At 42.7% G+C, this 22702-nt stretch overlaps 1 protein-coding gene across 1 annotated transcript in view; it reads left to right on the top strand.

Annotated features, from left to right (window-relative positions):
• The window catches only part of NMNAT2 (nicotinamide nucleotide adenylyltransferase 2), a 72596-nt gene that overhangs the window by 32365 nt on the left and 17529 nt on the right, over positions 1–22702 (top strand). The window contains exons 2-8 of the mRNA XM_081915163.1: positions 2822–2910; positions 4267–4334; positions 10269–10347; positions 14068–14194; positions 15922–16002; positions 17841–17885; positions 20284–20360. Of these exons, the coding sequence (XP_081771289.1) occupies positions 2822–2910; positions 4267–4334; positions 10269–10347; positions 14068–14194; positions 15922–16002; positions 17841–17885; positions 20284–20360 (566 nt within the window). The remainder of the gene's footprint in view (positions 1–2821; positions 2911–4266; positions 4335–10268; positions 10348–14067; positions 14195–15921; positions 16003–17840; positions 17886–20283; positions 20361–22702) is intronic.

Genomic DNA, 22702 nt, shown 5'->3' with positions numbered 1-22702 from the left:
TTAGCTACTGGTTTGTTTGTTTAGATTAGGGCCATCACCTGATCAAATAAAACATTTTTATTAAAAAAAGATCTGCCCAATTTATAATAATATTTATTAAAGATTTTCTTAATACAATAGAAAAAACAAACAAAATAACATATAATTTTTCAATATCCACATTTTCTTCACTTCATTGGACTTCCTCACAACTCTCGTTCCTGCGTTCCAAATTTTCAAGCTTTACCCAGCAATTTATTACCTTGTTTCAATTCTTATGTTATAATTTTCCAATATTGTATCCCTAATTTTAGATAATTTAAACCCCGACCTTAAAAACTTAATTTTAACATAATATTTATCCAAAATTTATCTTTTCTTGTACTTACATTTATCCTAATATTCCTTTTATCTAACTTATTGGTGCCATATTGTTGATAATCTTACATCTTTCTTAACATTCATACAATTTACAGTGTTTTTGTAAATAGTCCTTAAATTTCTTCCAATCCTCCTCCACAACCTCTTCTCCCAGGTCTCGGATTCTGCCAGTCATTTCCGCCAGTTCCATATAGTCTATCAGTTGCATCTGCCATTCTTCCAGTGTGGGCAAATCTTGGGTTTTCCAGTGTTTGGCGACAAGTATCCTTGCTGCTGTTGTTGCATACATAAAAAATGTTCGGTCTTTCTTTAACACCCTCTGGCCGACAATGCCTAAAAGAAAGGCCTCTGGTTTCTTAGGGAAGGTATACTTAAATACCTTTTTCAGCTCATTATATATCATTTCCCAGAAAGCCTTAACTCTAGGGCAGGTCCACCAGAGGTGAAAGAACGTTCCTTCAGTTCCTTTACATTTCCAACATTTATTATCTGACAAATGGTATATTTTTGCGAGCTTGACTGGGGTCATGTACCACCTATATATCATTTTCATAATATTTTCTTTCAAGGCATTACATGCCGTGAATCTCAGGCCGGTGGTCCATAACCTTTCCCAGTCAGCAAACATGATATTATACCCTATGTCCTGTGCCCATTTTATCATAGCTGATTTGACCGTTTCATCTTGTGTGTTCCATTTTAGCAGCAAGTTATACATTCTTGAGAGTATCTTAGTCCTGGGTTCTAACAATTCCGTTTCTAACTTTGATTTTTCCACCTGGAATCCTATCTTTTTATTCAACTTAAAAACTTCTTTAATCTGAGCATAAGATCTGCCCAATTTAATCAAGGGCAGTGTTTTGTTGTTGAAGATTTTTTAATTAAACTGCTTTGAGGTTTATTCATTTTTTACTATCAAGCGGTATATAACTTTTATGAAAAAGATGAATAACATTGATTAACCAATTAATCAACTAACCAGTTAATCAACTAAAGAATCCTTTTGACTCCCATGAAGATTCCCCTGGCTTTCCCCTGCAGCTTCAGTTGTTCTTGTCCCTTTGGTTTGAAAATTACCATCATATATTGCTGCTTCTTGAATATTTGCAAACCAAAGTGTATCATGCAGGTTTGTCCCATCATAGTTGTGATGCCTGGCCTATATTTGCTACTAAGCAAACTGTGTCAGTAGGATAAGGCTTTGTGGTTTTGTTTTGTTTTAAAGTGTGCAGACGTTCCTTTAATGTGATAATTGAGTCAACAGATGAATGCAAAGGAATGTCTGGTATGATTTTGCCAACTGGACAATACATCACCCAGTTGCTATTTAATTTATATATAACATACATTTAAATTAAAACTGATGTTTTAATGTATTTTAAATCTTTTGTTGGAAGCTGCTCAGAGTGGCTGGGGAAACCCAGCCAGTTGGGTGGGGTATAAATAAATAATAATAATTATTATTGTATGTATGTATGTATGTATTTATTTATTTATTTGCAAAGTTGGTAGAAATGCTGTACTCCCTGAAGGCATAGGGCTAGATATAATCACAGGGTACTTAGGGATTCAGGATTGTTAGTCATACTGCAACAGAGAGAGAGATGGGGAAAAGGGCCACTCCACCAACTTAAATATGCTATTAATTTTGTGATTGGACACTTAACTTGGCAAGTCTGTGTTTGAGGAAGAAGCACATAAACTGCTTTTGGGAAACCAAATAATTTTATTTTTACCCTTTGAAAATGTTAGGTAATGTGAAAATAATAATTAATAATAGCAACAACAATTGCAAGTACTTGGCAATCTTTTTAAAATATTTCTATGCAATTTTACACACCTTTTACTTACCAAGCAAAACTAAATTTTATTAATTTAATCACAATATTTTTTGAATTCCAAAGTCATGTTTCAAATTCCAAAAATGAGGAGTTGTAAGTTTAAAAATCCAACATGCCTGCCATTGCAATGGGCACAATGACTTTAGAGCTACCAATATTGCCTTGCTTAATTGGGGAAATTAACAATAAAACAATGAACAGGGTGGTGATACAATGACTACTGCAGTTGATGCAAGATAATATCACTAAGGCAACTATCTGTAAACAAACAGGAAATGTCCATAAAAATGGCAAAAGTACTTTTTTTTCAAAATAGGTTTTATCTTAAACAACTGCAAACACAGTAAATAAAGAGTTTCCTCGATTTAAATAATTTATCTTGCAGAGATAAAGATGGGCAGAGAGATTCCTCAAGGCTGCCTGCAGGTGGGTCCTAGGGAACAAGGCAGAATTCATTGGTGGCTTTTGTACAGATTTTGAGATCCATTGTTTTTGAAAAGCGTTGCAGTCCTCTGTGCACACATATTTGGACTGGTTCGGTCTGCTTTTTCATATCTGGTGAAAAGAATTTAAATACTCTTTTGTTTCTCTCTCCCCTGCCGCCCTTTCCTTTCTACTAGAAAGAGCCCGGGATTATCTGCACAAGACAGGAAGGTTCATTGTCATTGGTGGAATTGTCTCACCTGTACATGACTCCTACGGGAAGCAGGTGGGTCAGCCCTTTTATTCTTTCCAATGTTTGTGATGCTGCCAATATAATATCCATTCATGATGAATGCGAGTGGCACCCAGAAGCAGTTCCTAAGGTTTCTAGCTGAATAGGTGCCACTTTTTTCCTTTTACAATGGTGGTAAAACAGGCAGAAATTCTCAAGAGGTGCAACACTTTTTGTCACGGAGATGCAGGTGTGAAATGCTGTACCTGCTGAACATCGGCCTGTCATGAGGCTGTTAAAGGTACAGATTCCCTGTGAGGTAAAATAGGGCTGTCCTTGCGCAGAAGTGATGTTGTGATAAGGCTATGAACAGAGTGGGAAAGAGCCGATCACAGCGGATTCTAGAACCCTCTAGAGTGAGACAGAGTGAAGGCGGCAGCTTTATGGACCAGATAATCCTGTTATCAATTGCTCATGTGCATTTTTGTTTGTTTTATGGCCATCCTTTAAAGCAGAATTTGGCATACTACCATATTAGTATGCAGGATTCATACAAACACCCTGCAGTAGCCCTAGCTACACCGTTGAAAAATGTATAAGTAGTGACTCAGTATAAGGCAACTTCATATTTTTGAGATATAGTTCATTGCTAAATTTAAATGTAGCTCATCAACCTGGGAAGGTAGCCCATCTAGGAGAAGGAAAACTCTGATCCTAAACCTCTGTGCCTATACTCATTCATGAGAAAGTCTTTCAGAGTAAACCCTGAGGAAAAATCTGTACCTGCTGCCTTGAGGGACATCTTCGGGAGAAGAAAAGGCTAAGGAGTAGCCCCTACACAAATCCAGAGTGGAGTCTCTAAGATGGTTGGATGGTGTCCTGTACACCTCCTTCAAGCAATTCCTGCAGCCAAGCTCTGCTCTGTATTGCTCTGGTTTCCTTTGGACCACATCAGCGAGCCTGAGTGGGGGACGGGTCTTGTTGGCTGGGCAGCCCAGGACCTCCATACACAAAGCCCAGACTTGCGCCCTGGTGAGGAGGCAAAAACGCAGGAGGCAGCAGCTTTAAGTTGCCAGTCTCTGGCCACAGCAGGCACTGTGATTTTCCAGCAGTTTGACTTCACCCTTGGAGGTGCACTCCATTGTCTCTCAAGACAGACAGATGCTACCAAAGTAATACCCTACAGAAGATCTAGGAGCTGTTTGTGTGGAACAATTCTGTGAAGTAGGTCTGCCTATGAATTGGTGACCAGTTATGACTAATGGGAACTTAATGGCTAATCCAGGTTTCCCCAGTCCAACTCTTACCCATTAATGCTGCAATGGCTTCCAGGTCCAAGTCTAGTGAACCACTTAAGTGCTGTGGAATCTCCCTCCATTTCTTCTGCTGACAACCTTATGTTCTTTACAGGGTCTGGTCTCCAGCCGACATCGCCTGACAATGTGCCAGCTGGCTGTTCAGTCCTCTGACTGGATAAGGTATGATAGGGTACTGCATAAAGCATGCTATCTGCAATGTCTGAGTGGTTGGAGCACAGGAACATGTTCCCTCCATGATCTAACATCCAGGTCTTTCTGACTTAGCACTACATTTCCTCCTAATGGAAGCAGAAACATGCAGACAGGCATGCAAGCAGCGACTTCAGATGCAAGAAACGATGAGGGGTCAACTTTATTCAGAGAAGTATACTGTGCAAGAGGCCGTGCCCATGTCACCATCACTAAATTTCTGGCCTGAGCTTATAATTCATTAGAGCATGTGAATCAGCTTTTACACCACAATTTAAAATTATACACATAAACATGCAGGAAAGACGTTTCTCAGCAATGTACTGAGCAAGCCTCAGTGGTGTTCAGAAGTAACCATGAAGCTAATTGGACCCATCCTTTCAGAGTACAGGAAATGTTTTTTTACATCTTCTTCAACCAGGAGTGTGAGGCAACTGCCCTGAACACAGTTATTAGGGAGAAATCCTCACTGAACATAGTGGGGCTTACTTCTGAAAAACTATGCATAGGCTTGCTCTGTAAACAAGGCTTGACATATTAAGGGCTCATCCAGACTTCCTTTAGTGCTGTGTTTTTAGGCACAGGACCATGCTTCAAACCTGAATTTCTGTTTGTTCCAATGCAGCGTTAAAGAGCAGGTTTTCATGGGGATAGCGCCAGGGCAAAAGGTAAGGGTCGATGAGCCCTAACTTGAGGATGTAATGAAAGAGTACTGAATTCCTTAACTACCTGAAATATTTGTCTTAGAAGAACCTTCAGGTTTCATGTTACCTTTTCTCAAATATATGTTTGATTTGAGCTAAGGAAAGTGGCAACGTAAGCCTGCCTGAGTATTATGATAAGTAACAGAAGCCCTTCTGCCCTCCCCTTAAATTCGTGCCTCAGTAGGGGCAACAGAGAGGTCATTTTCCCGGTGGTGGCAGCACCCAAGTTCTGGAAGTTGCAGCCTAGAGAGGTCTGCCTCACTTCTTCCTTGGCAGGTCTTCTGCTGAAGTGTAAAGACCTTTCTTTTTAGGAATCCTTCTGTTCTTCCTGCCTACATTGAGATCTGCTTGGTTGCTTTTCACCAATGTTCTTAATTGTTTCATCTGCTGGTCTTCTCCCGTTTTGACATTTGTCATTTGTATTATTGTTGTATTTGTATATTCCTTTCTCAGCTGCTTTGAGCTCTTTAGGAAAAGGGATATAAAGGTTTTCAGTACAATAACACCTTAAAGAACAGCTAGAACTACAGTAACTCTTTAGCAGGCAATTTTCTCATTAATAGATTTACCCAGAGAGTAAATCTTTGTGTAACAGATGATCTCAATTCATCATTCTGCAAGCATTTTCTGGCAGGCAAATCAAAAACTTTTGGCTTTAGGTTAGATTTGGGATGGCCAGAGCAAGAGATCACAGATTTATAAGGATCAAATAGAATATGAAGATACACATTCAGATCCATGTTCCTACATCAAGGCCAGCAAGGGAGACAAAGCATCTGTAGCTGTTGGCAAACACTTATTAGCTTGTATGGAAAACACAATTGCCACTCATTTTTATTTTCTTGCTTAAAAACATACGCACAAAAGTAAAAATTGACATAAAAGATAAAATAATAACAGAAGAAGAAACAAAAACATATATACAAATTCCCCCTGTGGCTTCCCTCCCCCAGAGATCAACATTCTTTATTTTTTACAGTCTTTGTAATACTGCGTCTTTCATATCTTACCCCTGATATTCCTAAAATATTAAGTCTATCTATTTCAGCTTTACATACTTAATCTATGCATATTAGCATGTTATCTTTAGACCAGCGTTTTTTCATATAATCTTCAAAACATTGCCATTCACTCCTTAGTTTCTGATTTGTCTGGTGTCTTATGGCAGCTGTTAACTTTGCCAGTTCTATATAATCATATAATTTAACCAATCTTCTTTTGTGGGATAGTACCTCCTTTCCAATTTTTTGCCAGTACAGTGGAACCTGAGTTTAATGCAGGTGATCTGCAGCATGTCTGTAGATTTGTGGCTGAAGGGAGATAGCACATCCACTGTATTTCATTTCTATGTTGATATTTTAATTGCATTTTTAGTGCTTTTATTTATTTTATTTTATTCTATATTTTTAGTGCTTTTATTTATTTTATTTTATTTTGCAATGTGCTCCCACATCCTGCAAAAGCCCAGGCCCTGAGATATGTCAGTGAGGAAACATCCTGGGTTTCAGTTAGAGTGGGGCTGGAACTGGCGTTTTGCCACTTTAGGGGGCTGCTGCAACTGCCTTTTAGGGTCAAGCTAAATGAGATGCTTGTGCCCGTATGTTTTCCACTGTGGGACAAACAGCAGGTTTGGGGGTAGGATTGAGTTTCATGGAGATGATATAGGCGGAAAGGGCTAAAATCTCCTCCTGTAATGCTGCTTCCTCATTACAATTTCTCTCCTGCTTCAAACCAGGGGTTACAATAAATACATATTTGGTATAAGGAAGGGAGGGTATAAGAGAGGAAGGCTGTTGTTGGAGGAAGAAGAAAATGTAAAATGAACAAGTTGGAAGAATGAAAGAAATACGCGATTTGCAAGAGAATAGGATACGAGCTACCATAACTGTGAAAGGAGGGGGAGAAGCAATTACAGGAGATGAGTAAATGTACTTTGAGAGGCACAGGGAAATATAAAATAAAAGGTGAGGGCAGGGGGTGGCTAACTTGTGACCCTCCAGGTGCCAATGAACCTTTACCACCCTGAACCATTTAGTCACGTCCACATACTTGGCCAACCCACTGTTTGCTCCTAATTCCAGGTCTTATAAGAACAAGTTAAGCAGCACACGTCTCAGTGCTTCTCCTTGGGGGAACCCCATTCTTACACACCCCCCCAATGGGAGAACTGACCATTCTCCTATTCTCACCTCCTTGCTTTAGCCAGTTACTGACCCATAAGAGGATTTGTCTGTCTGCTTATCCCATGACTGCTATGCCTAGCCTTTGGTGTGGCATTTATGGAAAGATTTTGGAAAGACGTGAGTGTAGTGCCATATGAAAAGAGGATGCAAAATAGAATATTGACATTTTGGTTTCCATCTAAGATAGTGGGCATCAGCACTTTTTTTTGGTCATGAATTCTGTAAGTCAGTCTTGATTGCGTGAAGTCATTGGCATGGTTGGTGCAAGTGAATTTCATTGGGTGATCCTGGGTCCTTATCAGAGAGAAATCCAAATCATAATCTCTCATAAATCATTCAGTTGCATAAACTTTTGCCATGTCCCCACTTTGCAGTTCCCCCACCCCAGAATATAAATCCCCACCTGCTTTAGCCTTTTCTTCTATGGCAAATACCCCCGTGCCATCCCTTTTCTTACCTTTCACAGGTGCAACCCAACATAGCCAGCCAGGAAGACATGATGTCCCTCCTGTCATTCCCTCTCCATTCTTCACTTTTGCCTCGGAGTTCAGTTGGCTCCTCCCTGAAGTGGGAACATGTAGCATCTCTCTGGTGGTCTGGTTTGCTCCAAGGGCTTCCAGTCGCTGAACCCAGTTTTAGAGTATTCTTTGTGCCTTGCTATTTCATTCTGTAAGAAGCTGGCTTGGGTTGGCAGATATTACTCTTGCCAAGTAGTCTGTTAGCAGAACAGTCCTGTGCAGAGTCCTTCTGCGTTCCGGCTTGCTGTCAGGTTTGCTCATCCACTGAGGAGCTGCCTTTCTGGAATGCAGTGCACCCACAGGAAGCATTTTATTTGCCCCATTGGCTAATGAGCCTGGCCTGGTGATGGGCAGAACTGCAGATACAAGCCCCAAGTCATCTGCCCTTATTCATCTCTGAGCTGCAATTAGCTGAATGGGACACTTGCACAAAAGAGTTATATGTAATTAATGATATTAATTGCTGGGAATCCAGTAGTCCTTTTTTTGCTGCAATTAATTATTTTTAAGCCTGCATTTTGTTTTCATTAAGAACATTCTCAATATTTTGCAGATAACTCATTTTTCATGAATTTAAAAATCATGAGATAAATAGATACCGTTCGTGTTGCATTTTTTATTTTTACAGGATTTGACCACTGAAAGTCCTTTTTCTGTCAGAGGGAGAGAAAAGAAGGATAGATCCACATAAATATACACTAGCAAACATTAATATATTGTTGCACGCCATCCCAATCTCTGAGCAGTCCAAGATTCCACAGTCCCCAGGGTTCGTGTTTCCTTTTGGAAAATGTGGCGCAGCGGGGATTGTGGTGTCTTTATGATACATGATTTATTTACACACATATATACAACCCGAGCCTACGATGGAGGGGTTCCTAGCATCAACACCCCAAGAAGGTCTTGCTTCCTCCATAGGCTGCACCTGGGATCTAAGCTGAGATCCAAGCAGAGAATGCTCTGCCTGCTGCTTTGCATCTTCAGGTCACATAACTCTTTCTCTCTAGTTTGTATCTCAGCAACTCTAACTCTAATCTCTCTAATCTCTGGCTTTATCTGTTGAGGGAGGGAGCTGCCCCATCCATTTGCCATCTCGGGAGGAGTCCCTTGATCCTTTGTTCTTCTTAATGGCCCATCACCTCACCAGGAAGGTAAAGGGACCCCTGACCACCCAACCAGAGTGGCCAACTCTGGGGTTCTGGCGCTCATCTCGCTTTATTGGCCGAGGGAGCAGGCATACAGCTTACCGGTCATGTGGCCAGCATGACTAAGCCGCTTCTGGCGAACCAGAGCAGCGCACGGAAATGCCGTTTACCTTCCCGCCGGAGCGGTACCTATTTATCTACTTGCACTTTGACGTAATTTCAAACTGCTAGGTTGGCAGGAGTAGGGACCGAGCAACGGGAGCTCACCCTGTCGTGGGGATTTGAACTGCCAACCTTCTCATCGGCAAGCCCAAGAGGCTCAGTGGTTTAGACCACAGCGTTACCCATGTCCCGGTACCAGGAAGTTAGCCTGGCTTAAATAGCTTTTAACACTTGCATTAATTAAAGGGTTAGAAGTGTTTAGCACCCAGCTTAATAAACATGGGTCTGTCTTAATTCACGTTGGCATAATAAACGCAGGTCTGGCATCCAGTCTAACATCTACTGGAACCAGGAATTTAAGGAAGTCTGGCACCCACAAACTCATACAATATAAAAATGAACCCCTCGTTTGAGCAAGTTGGAAATGAACATGATTTAATTACATTCATATAATTATTTCAGTGAAAGGAGAAAGAGAAAAGGTTCCTATAGCAGGAGAGATCAGCCTTCCCTAAACTGGTGACCTCCAGATATTTTGGCCCAGATGATCATTGGCTGTGCTGTCTGAGACTGATGGGTATTGTATTTTAAAGGATGGGGTTAAAGGCCAATCATCCTGAACCTGGAAGGGTTGAATGCTGCACGTCTAAGTAACTGGGAAATATATATATTTCACAAAAGTGAAAGGTAAGGAATTTGAAAGCCAGGGCAGTAAAGCCCAAATCAAGGCATAGATTCCTTCTAAGACTCCTGGGACTGTCACTCTCTGATTAATTACTTGATGGGAGTAGAGATGACACCTGAAATTTATGCTATATTTAATAATCAGCAATAAATTGGAGAGTAGAGACAACAATACAGCCGATTGATATATCCCTGTCTCCCCTGATAAGGTTTTTAAAATTAGTACTGCTGTGTGTGCATCAGATGAATAAGAAGCATTTTAACCACCGTGGAGCCTTGCAGAAGTGGCCAGGCATTTCAGAAACTCACGAAGCTGCCCGAGTGTGGACCTGATCAGTAATCTGGGTGGAGGACCAGCGGAAATCTCTCGGTCCAACTATAATAAATGAATATTTGCAAACGGACAAGCAGTTTATATATTCGCACTGTGGTATATTAAATTAAAATAACCAATTATCATGATTCGTGATTGTCAAGGCACACTTTCTTTTCCTTTCCCTCACTGTAGGGTGGACCCCTGGGAATGTTATCAGGATACTTGGCAGACCACCTGCAGTGTACTGGAACATCACCGGGATCTGATGAAAGTGAGTTGATTGCTAAGAAAGATAGTGGCGGCTGCGGGAACCCGGGCAGGTGGCTGAAGAGGCGAGGGGATGTGTTTTAAATATAGACTTAGGTATCATTGCTTTGCTTTCCATTTTTACTTTAATCACAAATTATTAGAGGTGTTTTTTGTCTGATGTACATATCTAATTTAATTTCACTTCTGCTACTGCTGCAAATTGAATGGATTCCTAGGCAATGTTACATAACTCTGCATAAACACAGAATGTTTCTTTAGAAATAAGAGTTCAGTATCGAGAGAATTTTAGCTTTCTTGTAAAAGAAAGAACTAAAGAGAAAGAAGGAAAGTTTGTAGCCCTTGGGCTTGAAAGCAATTGGGAATGCCTGGTGAAATTGTAGTATATTCAGTACTGGCCAAACAAACAAGCCCCCAAACCTTAGTACTTTGCTATATGTATTCCCTATACGCATTCAGCTGGCATAAATGCAGCTATATTGTATTGCAATGGTGGCAGTGAAGCCTCTGATCCTGAGTGGTTGAACCAGCAGAGTTCCACACGTTCAGTTTGGAAAGCAGTTTTAGTAAGTGAAGGAACGGTTGCTGGTGCGGCTGGGATTAAGATGTTTACACAGAGGAGTTCTCAGTACTGGGAAAAAATGCCCAGGCACGCTGAAGTACAGGGAACCCAGAGGTAAGGAAGCTGTACAGATGATAAAGAGTAGAAAATGAAGTGACAAAAAAGAGCCCGGCGGAAGGGTAGCTGGTAGCTAAAGGGCACACACATTTTTTTGCTAGACTGCTCTTACTGTCACTCACAAAATGTCAGTGCTTAGGATTTTATTATTTGGCATGCACTAGCAAAGTTGTGAGAGGCAGTTCCCAAAATTACCTTGTTCCAGCCAAATTGGGACACTTTGTAGGAATGTTTCATTACTGGGGGAAACCCAGCTCATATTAACAGTTTGGACGTAATGCCAATCCAAACCATGTCTTGCACAAACCAGCCAGTGAACAGGTTCCCAGACTGCAGATCGTGACTGGCTTCGTTCAACATCCTCCCCCTGTACTGCCGCTGCCGTGCTACCTGGGGCTGCACCACGGTTTGGCTTCGTATTATGTCCGTACCTCGCACAGTAGGTGTCTCCCAACAGCTCTCAGCACCATTACCAAATTACAACTGCATGACTAAAGTGGTATGATAGGTAAAGGTAAAGGTACCCCTGCCCGTACGGGCCAGTCTTGACAGACTCTGGGGTTGTGCGCCCATCTCACTCAAGAGGCCAGGGGCCAGCGCTGTCCGCAGACACTTCCGGGTCACGTGGCCAGCGTGACATCGCTGCTCTGGCGAGCCAGAGCCGCACACGGAAACGCCGTTTACCTTCCCGCTGGTAAGCGGTCCCTATTTATCTACTTGCACCCGGAGGTGCTTTCGAACTGCTAGGTTGGCAGGCGCTGGGACCGAGCAGCGGGAGCGCACCCCACCGCAGGGATTCGAACCGCCGACCTTTCGATCGGCAAGCCCTAGGCACTGAGGCTTTAACCCACAGCGCCACCTGCGTCCCCGTTATTAATATACTTCTTCGTAATTGTATTTCACTATTAATATACTACTTCTTAATTGTATTTCAGTACAACAATTACTTTGATAAAATACATATTTTGTTATGTGCAAATGGCTTTAGATACCTATTAGGTCCATCAATTACCATATAGCATATATTCAACACAAAAAACAGTGACAATTTATTGTTGACAAAGGACAGCTGGACATATCAAGGGCCCCATTACCTTCAGTAGCTTAGGCCCTCATCAAACCTAAATCTTTCCCTGTGTCTAATATATCAGTTTCCTCTTCCTTAATGTCAAAGGACACACTCTGTGGACTGGGCCAACCTAAGGCATTTTGCCGCCCAACTGCCCGCTGCTCCCCCAATTCCACATACAGAAGTCAGGCAGGCTTACAGTTGAATCTTACTTCATTACTGGCAAGGAGACAGCATCCCCCCCCCCACACCTGTGAGCAACAGTCTAGCTTAGGGGGCACAGGAGAGGCCGTGCCTGGGGCACATAGCTCTGTCTTTCAGCACCTCACCTCACCCCCCATCTGCTGCCTGAGATGACCTCCTCACTCTGCCTAATGGTTCCATCAGTCTTCTGTTTGGAGAGCTGTGGTTTAGTCCTGAGATTCGGTCACACTGCAGTAGTGATTCATGCTCACTCTGCATGATGCTCAGGTGCCATGCTGATCTTTGCATATTGTTTCTGTGTGAAGTTTTTACATCATGTGACAGGTTTTTCAACACCACTGATGTTGGCAATTCATTTCTAAAGCAGTAGATTCACCTACCATTTTATACGCACAATGCATTGTATCTTCTGTTTCTTCAACTACAAAAAAGAAGGAAAGAAAGAATTGAGTGCCCTCTGGTGGCCAAAAGAAAGACTGCTTACTTCAGAATGCATTTTTTAAAAAATTCATTTGGTTTAAGGATTTATTTATTAATTATTTTTTTACAGAGTAGCTGTGCTGACTTCAGTCATGAGGGATCAATACTCCTTCCTTCCCCCTTTTCCCTAGAATCTTCAGGGTCCATCAATGGGTCATAAATTTAACAAGCAAGATTGCATACTTGAGATCTCCCAGCAGTGAAGGCTTAACTAATCTGTGTTAAGTGGTCTTGAATATGGACTGTTGCTTAAGAAATGCCTTGATGTATCAAATCAACATCCATTTTGTTCAATGCTCTTTTTAAGAATACCAGAACTATGTTAATTGTGCTTTACCACGCCTTCCTTGGAGAGGATGTCAAAATCTCGGTACTTTGATCCATCTCTGGTGGGAATGACCAAAAGCACATTTTGGTGGGAGCTCTAGTTGAGATTCCTGCATTGCAGGGGCTTGGACTAGATGGCCCTTCATGGCTCCTTCCAACTCTACAATTCTATGATTCTATCATTGTATGAAGGATAGGAGGGTTTTGCAGGTACGTGAGATATTGGGATAGCGATGGAGTGAGCGTTCTAAGTTGAGGTGCTCAGATATGCAGGCACCCCTGCAAGGAGAATTGAAGGAGGCACAGGCCACCTCCAGCAGATCTCCCACCCTGACTTCTGCTTATGGTTCCACCCCTTGGCAGTCTCTCTTCATCAGGCCTGGGCTGGGCTGCCTGCCTGCCTTTTGCAGCCTGAGATTATGGGTCACTGCTTCTGCTGTCAGTGGTATGATCTTAGGCTGGAAATCCTGCAGCTCCAAAAAAAGACTGGTGCAGAACAAAAAAGCAACCCAGTGCTGAAGACCCTCTTGCCACAAAGATCAAAGATCAATCAAATATCTTGATTGATGAGCTACTGTTTGCTGCCGCTATCCACCTCCCCAGCAGATGCTTTCAGGCATGCAACAAGATTACTATTGAAGTCAGTGTCTCCACTGGTTTTATTAGAGAGGTCAGAGTCTTGTGAACATTTTTCTTTCTCAAGAACTTGCAAGAGCCCTGAAACTGAAGAAAATGTTTTCAACGACTCAGATTATTTTGAGCCAGACATGAGGCTGTTCCTCCACCCCTGCCTTTGGGTGGCCAAGGGGGGTGGAGTTGGGCAGGGACTTGTCAGGAGAGCACTGGCATATTTTGCAGGTCAGAGAAAATAACTTGGTGAGTACAGTCACATAGACATCCCTAAGATTGCCGAGGTATAAGCAATGAATGCATAAATACCAACTGACACTCACCATTTCTTCTAGCGAGTGACTGGTTGCATCCTCTCCAACGTGAACACACCTTCCTTGACCCCAGTGATTGGGCAGCCTCAGAACGAGTCCCCACAGCCTATCTATCAGAACAGCAACCTCTCGAACAAGCCCACCGCAGGTAGGTTCCAGCAGAAGGCAGCCAAGTTCTCTGAAGGTGCTCCAATTTCTGGGGGAACCAGCAAGGCAAATGGGAAACTGCTCAGACTAATGCCTAGAAAGCTCTTGGATCTGTGCTCTTTAGGCACGGGACAAGTAAGTGTGGACAAGCTCTCTTGGGTCGCCTGCAGTTGCTCAATACTAGTTGCACGCAGCTTTGAATCAGGGTCTAAAATTAGATTATTAATTCAAATGATGTCTATACAAAATAAACGAAGGCTACAATGCTGTACACACTTTACTGAGAAGTTAATCCTGTTGAATTTAGGACTTACCTATGAGTAAACATGCATAGGATAAGACTCTACATTGCTTGCAAATGTTTGTAGAAAAGTCCCAGCATATTTTTTCATTAATGAAAGAGGAGGCATGGGAGATGGGGGTTTTGAGTAAATGAGCAGCAAGCTGGAGGGATGCTTAGCTATTTCCCACCAGCCATTTTTCTGCTCCCCAGCTGCTTTCCGCCCTGCAGAGTTCCAAATGCACAACCCTCCATGTAGGCTTGTAGCTGGGATCCCAGGCACTTCGGAGAGGAATTTCTGAGAGCAATTTTGTTCAGGAAAAGGACTGGTGGAGAAAGGGGCATGGAAATGTGTCCTTTCAATGGCTGGGCCCCAGAGAAGAGGCACACTTGGAGGAGAAAACAATTTATTGCGTGCTCAGGTGGGATGCAAGTAGCACAAACCATACAAATACACGAGAAAGCAAACAATTATAACTTCATAAACCCACAGAAAGATTCCAAACATCCAGTCGTAGCATTCTCTCTCATAGCATGCATGATCTTTTAAGGCACTTTGTATATATATCACCCCATCTCTGGGCATGCGCCCTGTGATCAGGCAGTCTTCTGCATACTCCCTACATGACCAATGCGTGGACACTTGACCATATCTCTATCCATGTCTGACATTCCCTTCTTGTAAATGGGCATTTCCCATCCATAATTGCCATTGTTTATGCTTCTCATTTTGCCTCAAGAGCTAGATATTTGTTTTGCTCAGCCAGCTCATCCTGTAGCCGAAACCACATCATTAGCCTGTCATTTTCTGCTGTCTCTACAATTCAAGTCAAGAGGGCAATTCTCAATTAAAGGTATTTTGTTTTATTTTATTTTATTTTCAATATAGATCTTTTCTTCAGCTACATATACACATACAGCCATTCCTCAGCTTATGAAGGTTGTTCTTCATTCTTCATTTAAAAAAGAAAAACACTTACTAGGTTTTAGTTCTATATATTTTATGTGAAGTATGTAGTTTGTTCATCAGCCTGGAATCCAGTGTGGAATTTATGTAGAAGTAACTTCTGCTTAAATCAGTGTAACTTGCTTTCAAGGAGAGGACTGGGTTGCAAAGCAGCAACATTGCATATCTGCAGTTACTCAGGCTTAAACCTCGTTCTGCTCTTTTTTACTCAAATGTAATAAGCATTTTTCACTCTGTGATACAGGGCAAGGAAAGAAATGTGGCGATGAAAAAAAGCTAAGTTTGGCTAAAACCCTCATAGACAAACAGTGATTTCAAAGGTTTGAAAACGTGCAAAAAACCTGGTTTTTTCCAAAGGTGATAAAGCCGTTGAATTGAGGCAAATATTGTTTCCTTTTGAATCACAAGTCTGCTGTCGCCCTCTATTAGCTGCTGAGCTCTCTCTCTCTTTCTGTCTGATTTCCCTCCTTGCCTTTTTCAGCAAAGTTTTTGGGGAAGGTGGGAGAAAGCCTGAGCAGGATTTGCTGTGTTCGTCCACCGATGGAGCGTTTCACCTTTGTGGGTATGTTCCAGAAATGCAACTGATTACAGTTGTGACCTGTTATTGAGAAATATATTATTCTTGCCTGGTTCTCATTTCACCCAGCTCTGTTCTTCATCCTGCCCGCCCCCAATCAACATAGCAGTGAGCGGGTTTGCACCAGAGTGCAGCAGATGACAAGAGCCTTTTTGTGGTAGTGGCAGTGCCTGTCACAGCCCATTCCTGATTGTAGACTAGAGATCTTACCTGGAAGTCATACAACCTGTCCTGGTGCTTGAGCATCTGGTTGAACATCTACACACTGGTTGAAATTTTGCTCAAGATAGATGAAGTTCCCTTTATATGCTTCAAAACATTCAAACAAATCAGAATAGTTACTCTAAACCAGTGTTTTTCAACCTTTTTTGGGCAAAGGCACACTTGTTTCATGAAAAAAATCACGAGGCACACCACCGTTAGAAAATGTTTAATATTTTTTTCTTTAATGACAAACAAAAACGTTGCGGACCGTTCTCTGCTCAGCGGGGATCGATCCGCTGATCCCCGCTGAGCCGGCGGATGACAGCTCCGTCTCCGCACTGTGTGGAGATGTCAGAGCCCCACTGCTCTCTATGTCCGCTCTCATCCGATCCCATCCGATCTGATCCCCACCCAGGACGGATGGAAAATAGGGTGGACACAGTCCGGTGCCCGCCTAGTGAGCGAAAATTTGACATTTTTTTTAAAAAAATCTTTCGAATTTTTCGAAAAACACTGCTCTAAACAACCTTGCTTTAATTAAGGTTGTTCTAAACAAACTTGCTTGAGTTGAGATTCCTGCATTGCAGGAGGTTGGACTAGATGACCCTCGGGTCCCTTCCAGCTCTGTGGGTCTATGATTCTAATCAGTGTTCTGAATTCATGGACAGAATCTCCTTTCTTCTGTCAGTTTGACACCAAACTGGGAGGGGTGGCTAACACCCCAGAGGACAGGATCACACTTCAAAACGACCTTGACAGATTAGAGAAACAAACAAGATGAATTTTAACAGGGAGAAATGTAAAGTATTGCACTTGGGCCAAAAAAATGAGAGGCACAAATACAAGATGGGTGACACCTGGCTTGAGAGCAGTACATGTGAAAAGGATCTAGGAGTCTTGGTTGACCACAAACTTGACATGAGCCAACAGTGTGACGCGGCAGCTAAAAAAGCCAATGCAATTCTGGGCTGCATCAATAGGAGTATAGCATCTAGATCAAGGGAAGTAATAGTGCCACTGTATTCTGCTCTGGTCAGACCTCACCTGGAGTACTGTGTCCAGTTCTGGGCACTACAGTTCAAGAAGGACACTGACAAACTGGAACGTGTCCAGAGGAGGGCAACCAAAATGGTCAAAGTCCTGGAAATGATGCCTTATGAGGAACGGCTAAGGGAGCTGGGCATGTTTAGCCTGGAGAAGAGGAGGTTAAGGGGTGATATGATAGCCATGTTCAAATATATAAAAGGATATATAGAGGAGGGAAAAAGGTTGTTTTCTGCTGCTCCAGAGAAGCGGACACGGAGCAATGAATCCAAACTACAAGAAAAACGATTCCACCTAAACATTAGGAAGAACTTCCTGACAGTAAGAGCTGCTTGACAGTGGAATTTGCTGCCAAGGAGTGTGGTGGAGTCTCCTTCTTTGGAGGTCTTTAAGCAGAGGCTTGGCAACCATATGTCAGGAGTGCTCTGATGGTGTTTCCTGCTTGGCAGGGGGTTGGACTCGATGGCCCTTGTGGTCTCTTCCAACTCTATGATTCTATGATTCTTGCTGGTCTTCTGTGAAATCTTCACCCTGACACATATTTTTTTTCTTTTCTTTTGTTTGTGTTTCTCTAGATGAAAATGCAAATTTGGGAACAGTGATGAGATATGAAGAGATTGGTAAGTAAACATTATCCATGGGCCAAAATGGGTACCATTTCCAAGTGGGGGGGGCTGCTCTCTTCACCAGCAGGGTGAAGCCAAGTGATGGAGCCACAGGCAAACCAAGTGATGGAGATACTCAAGGATAAAACTGCTTGTGATTTGAGAATAAGAATGGGGGATTTCTTCTGTTCCCACTTGAATGTGGGCTTTTCTAATTTCCACTTATCCTTCAAATTCCACATTTCTCTCATTGTTTCAGTGCAGTTCTTTATTTAAATAATGTGTACAAAATGCCCAGAACTGTAGAAATAATGTATAAAAATGCACATATTAATGGAAATGATATACAAAAAATGCATCAGGCATGGTTCACCTAAGGAACCCCCCAATGTGAGCCCTGCACAAGGGCTTCTGCTTGTGAACTGGGACTCGGAAGGGGGCTTGGAAGAACCCCTAGAGAAGCGCCCAGGGGAGCGGAGGCGGGTCTTGTTCCTCCTGGCAAGCTGATAGGCTGTCACCATCAGAACATCTATTAGCACAGCGTTGAATTCCACCCATTATATGGGGGGGGGGTAATTAGAAAGGGCCCTCCTTGAACAGCATGTTCTTCAACTCAGTCAAATTGTGCAAACGCTCTTAATACCAAATTAACTGTGTACAGCTGAACTTATACATTAGATAAAATTATTATTATTATTTATTAAATTTCTATATCACCCATCATCTGAAGATCAGAGGGCAGTTTACAATGTAAAAACACAAAAATACATACCATAATAACAAACAAAAACAACACCCCCCCCCCACTGTTTAAAAGGCCATAGATTATTTAATTAACTAAAGGCCTGAGAGAAGCAGAATGTTTTTGCCTGACACTGAAAGATATGTCACCAAGGGACCAGGTGAGCCTCCTTGGAGCAGCCAAATGCGTGAGAGAATTCACATCAGATTAGACAGCACAGGAACACCAAGCGCAACAGACAAGTGGCGCTGGGTGTAATTCTGCAAGCCGACCCTGCCATTAGTAAGGCTGAGGCAGCTGCCTCAGATGGTTTATGGTGATACAGGGTGCAGTAACAGTACTAGCCACCCACCTTCCCCCCTGAGTCCCCTAAGATAGACGGCTGTCCTGTTGTCAGTGTTGAAGTCGGATTCAACTGCTGGTCCAGTCAGATTCTGTCTATAGAACTGGGGGTGGAATCTTGTTCCTCAGGCATCAAAATGTCCTGGGCTGGCCACCTGCTGCTGATGGTCTGCACAATGTGCATTGACAATCCCAGATTAATTTCATGAATTACTGAAAATAAATGTGCATTCCCCTACTTTTTGAACAAATACTGGAGAATGCTGGTAATTGCATTAAAATGACTGACAGCATTCATGGGTGTAGCTCTTGAGTTTTGAACTGTTCACAGAATTTGGCATTGATTCCTAATAGCTACAGGTTGCCATAGAAAATCCCACAGAGACATAATTTGGAAGACCCAGAGTGACAGGAGTCTTAAGTCTTATTGTTTTGCTCTGGTGGCTAAATTGGCAACGTGGAGGGAGAAATTTCCGTTCTCATCAAGCCCTGGAAGAGGAAGAGTTACATTTGCTTTAAATTCCAAAGATTGTTTTTCCACGATCGTGCAGTTCAGGGCCTGGGAACAGATATAATCAGAATCATGCTGATTTAGTCAAAGAAGCGAAAACTCATGATTAAGTACTAGATCCTTGGTGCAAAAATAAAACGAACTCGGATGTGGTTTGCATTATAGGACATTCCCACAGGAGTCCCTGGTTAAGTAGTGACTAATTTTGATTCTTCATTATTTTCAGAGAATGGATATGGTAGTTTCAATAACTCATGATCTCAAAGCACTTTGTAAACAGTTATCCTTTAGTTTTAAATAATTTTAGTATACAATTATACAAAATGGATACTGCAGTTTTTAACAGCATAGCATGCTACACAAAAGAACTCTTGCATGTTTTATCAATTTGAAGCTGTAGGGAACGTTTCAGGAAATATGTTTCTCTCTTGAGCTGAGGCGAACTTTCAGTAGGAATACTTCTTTTGTTCCATAAATGGGCCTGGAAGTAATTTCTGTCCAAGCAAAATACATCCTTCCTGAAGTGGGCAATATGCCCAACCGGCTTTGCCAAACACTTGCTCCCTGCATCACTCCAGAGGTAGTTCACAAAATGGTTCAAGAGACAGATATGGCAACACTGTGTTTCATACAAGACATTTTTACATGTGTGCATGAGTAGTAGATAACTTGCAAGCAGTAGCCCACTTCTGAAAACAGAATCCAAGCCACAGCTTTGTGTCGAAGCCTCTTTTTTGCTCCCTTCTTCAGGCCCCTCTCTCTCCCTTTCCAGGCCTTTGAGTCTGTGTATCTGAATATCTGTGTCCCTTTTTCTCCAGAGCTCCGAATCTTGCTGCTGTGTGGAAGTGACTTGCTGGAGTCCTTCTGCATTCCAGGCCTATGGAATGAAGCTGACGTGAGTAGTTACTGGAACATGGGTGAAGCTGTGCTCTGTTGTTATTGTGGGGTTTTCTCCCTGCTGCCTGCATCCTGATCATTCACTCGCTCCATTTTCACACATACCAGTGACCATTCATTCATCATCATGTTCTCACCAAGGATTCTTGCTTTTAGTTTCTTAGGTGGTGGGAAATCACAGACCATCTGTTTGCTTCTACATTTCACTCCAGTGTGCATGGCATCTCCACAGCTAGCTCCAACAAAGGCAGAGGGGCTGAATGCGGGGGGGGGGGTTACGAATGCAAGGGGGGGGTACTCCTCTTGGACAGCTTGTCTTGCAAACCAGGGTGACGCTTCAAATATCACTGGAGTTGTGCAGATGCACAGCAAGGTCATGAATCTCATTAAATGGCAAGTACACAGCACCTGCTGCCTCACAGCAGAGGAAACCATCTGTACTCAGATTTATTGTTTATTCTGAACTATCTCCAAGCAAGGCACAGAGTAAGATGCGGGGGGGCATGTGATGTCCCAGTCCCAAGAAGGTTGCTGTCTAAGTATAATCAGTTTTGCTTTATGGACCATTCTTGAGGGCTCTTCATCTTGGGGTTCTTTCCATGCCTCTTTCACAGCGTGAGACTAGATGGTTCTGCCACTCAGCAAGGCTGTTGATCACAAGAGTGTACATGTGGGTGGTTTTGAAAGGCTCCATCCCAAACTGCTGCATTGAAAAAGAGATGCTCACATAATTTTAGCCCTAAATTTAGCCTATGGGCCAAGAGAGCCTTACAGACCCTAATATGGCTAGAAATGTTTTCGTGACACTGCAAGAAATAAGGATTATTTAAAAACTGAAGTCAGCCTGTTGCTGCGAGCTTAATAATAGCCACAGCAGAACCCTTGTGTTTCACAGGGAGGGCTAGACTCAACCCCTGGCGGTCTGAAAGGAGCCTGGAATACCTCTGAGATCCACCTTCAGGGCCCTCCAGCCTGGTGCTTTATCATGAGGGTATTCTGCCACAAGTTCCTGGCACAATAATGGTGAATTTATTCTGTTTTAGTTTGTTCTGCAATGCTTCCCCAGTGCTTCCACATTATTTCTATCTGAAGGGACCACCTTGCCACAAAGGCAGAACAAAAATAAACCAGAATGTATGTGGTATTAGAAAGTTACAGGATTTCAACAATACATTACAAGCTATGCATTAATTAAAATGTTTTTTTTGGGGGGGCTATTGGGTTGTTGTTTTATTTTTATTAGGTATTTTGTGGTTTTATATCTTGATTTTATTCTGTGAACCGCCCTGAGACCCTCGGGTATAGGGTGGTATATATATATTTTTAATAATAATAATAATAATAATAATAATAATAATAATAATAATAATAATATTGCTGTGTGAGAGCCCCAAAACTTTTGCAGGCACAGTGGTGGGGTCTCCTATGACCACCCAAATAGCATCATGAGCATAAATGCACAATAAAAAGGGAGTGTGGAGGAGTGCTCAGTTGCACAGGCCAACCCAACACATCTAGCTAGGACAGCAAATGCTGTCATTCCCTACCCCCACCCCTCAGTCAAAATGCATAATACCCAAAGTTGTCCAGTTGTTAGGGGCATCAGTCATGAAATCTGTAAGCCCCTCTCACTGGCAATAGCAGTGCTGTTGGCATCCATTTGTGCGCCTCCAGAGGTGAAGTCCACCTGCTGCATTAGCGGCACCCAAGTGACCTGCAAGCTTGGGCAGTGTGTGCGGTGGTCCTGGGCTGCCCAAATGACAAGACCACTCTCTCTTGGCCTTGCTGATGTGGGCCAAAGGAAAGCGGAGCAAGTTTGGCTGACAGGAGTTGCCAGAAGGAGGCGCACAAGCCTGTTAACCCCACCTGCCCCTCACTTCCCTCTGCAGCACTGGAGAAACCGCCTTCTTGACTGCTGGACCCCCACTTGCTTAATCTGCCACAGCCTGTCTTCACATGCCGGGGAAGTTGCTAACACACCGAGGGTTTGAGATGGGTTTGAGACCCACCCTCTACCCTCAGCTGTGTCCACAGTTGCATGCTGACAGCTTCTAGGAGCCACACAAGTGAGAGCTGAGTGTAGGGTGAACAAACCACCCCAGAAGGAGCACGATGTGTCCCCCCCCCACAGGTACTACCCCGCCCCCAACACCCTAAACAATTTTGACACCTAAAATCAGGTGCTGCTTGGAAGGACAAATAATAAGAACAAGAGAGGATCTGGGAAAAGTCACAGGAGACCATAGTTAGTGTGCCAACCTCAAAGCTGGAGAGAGATCGAGAGATCCCTATTTCCTTCTAAGTTATTTTGCCTTTCATTACGCTTCTTTTGATAAGCAA

Source organism: Podarcis melisellensis (genome assembly GCF_964234715.1).
Source record: "Podarcis melisellensis genome assembly, chromosome: 6".
Classification (NCBI taxonomy): domain Eukaryota; kingdom Metazoa; phylum Chordata; class Lepidosauria; order Squamata; family Lacertidae; genus Podarcis; species Podarcis melisellensis.
This window is presented reverse-complemented; position numbering and strand designations above follow the sequence as displayed.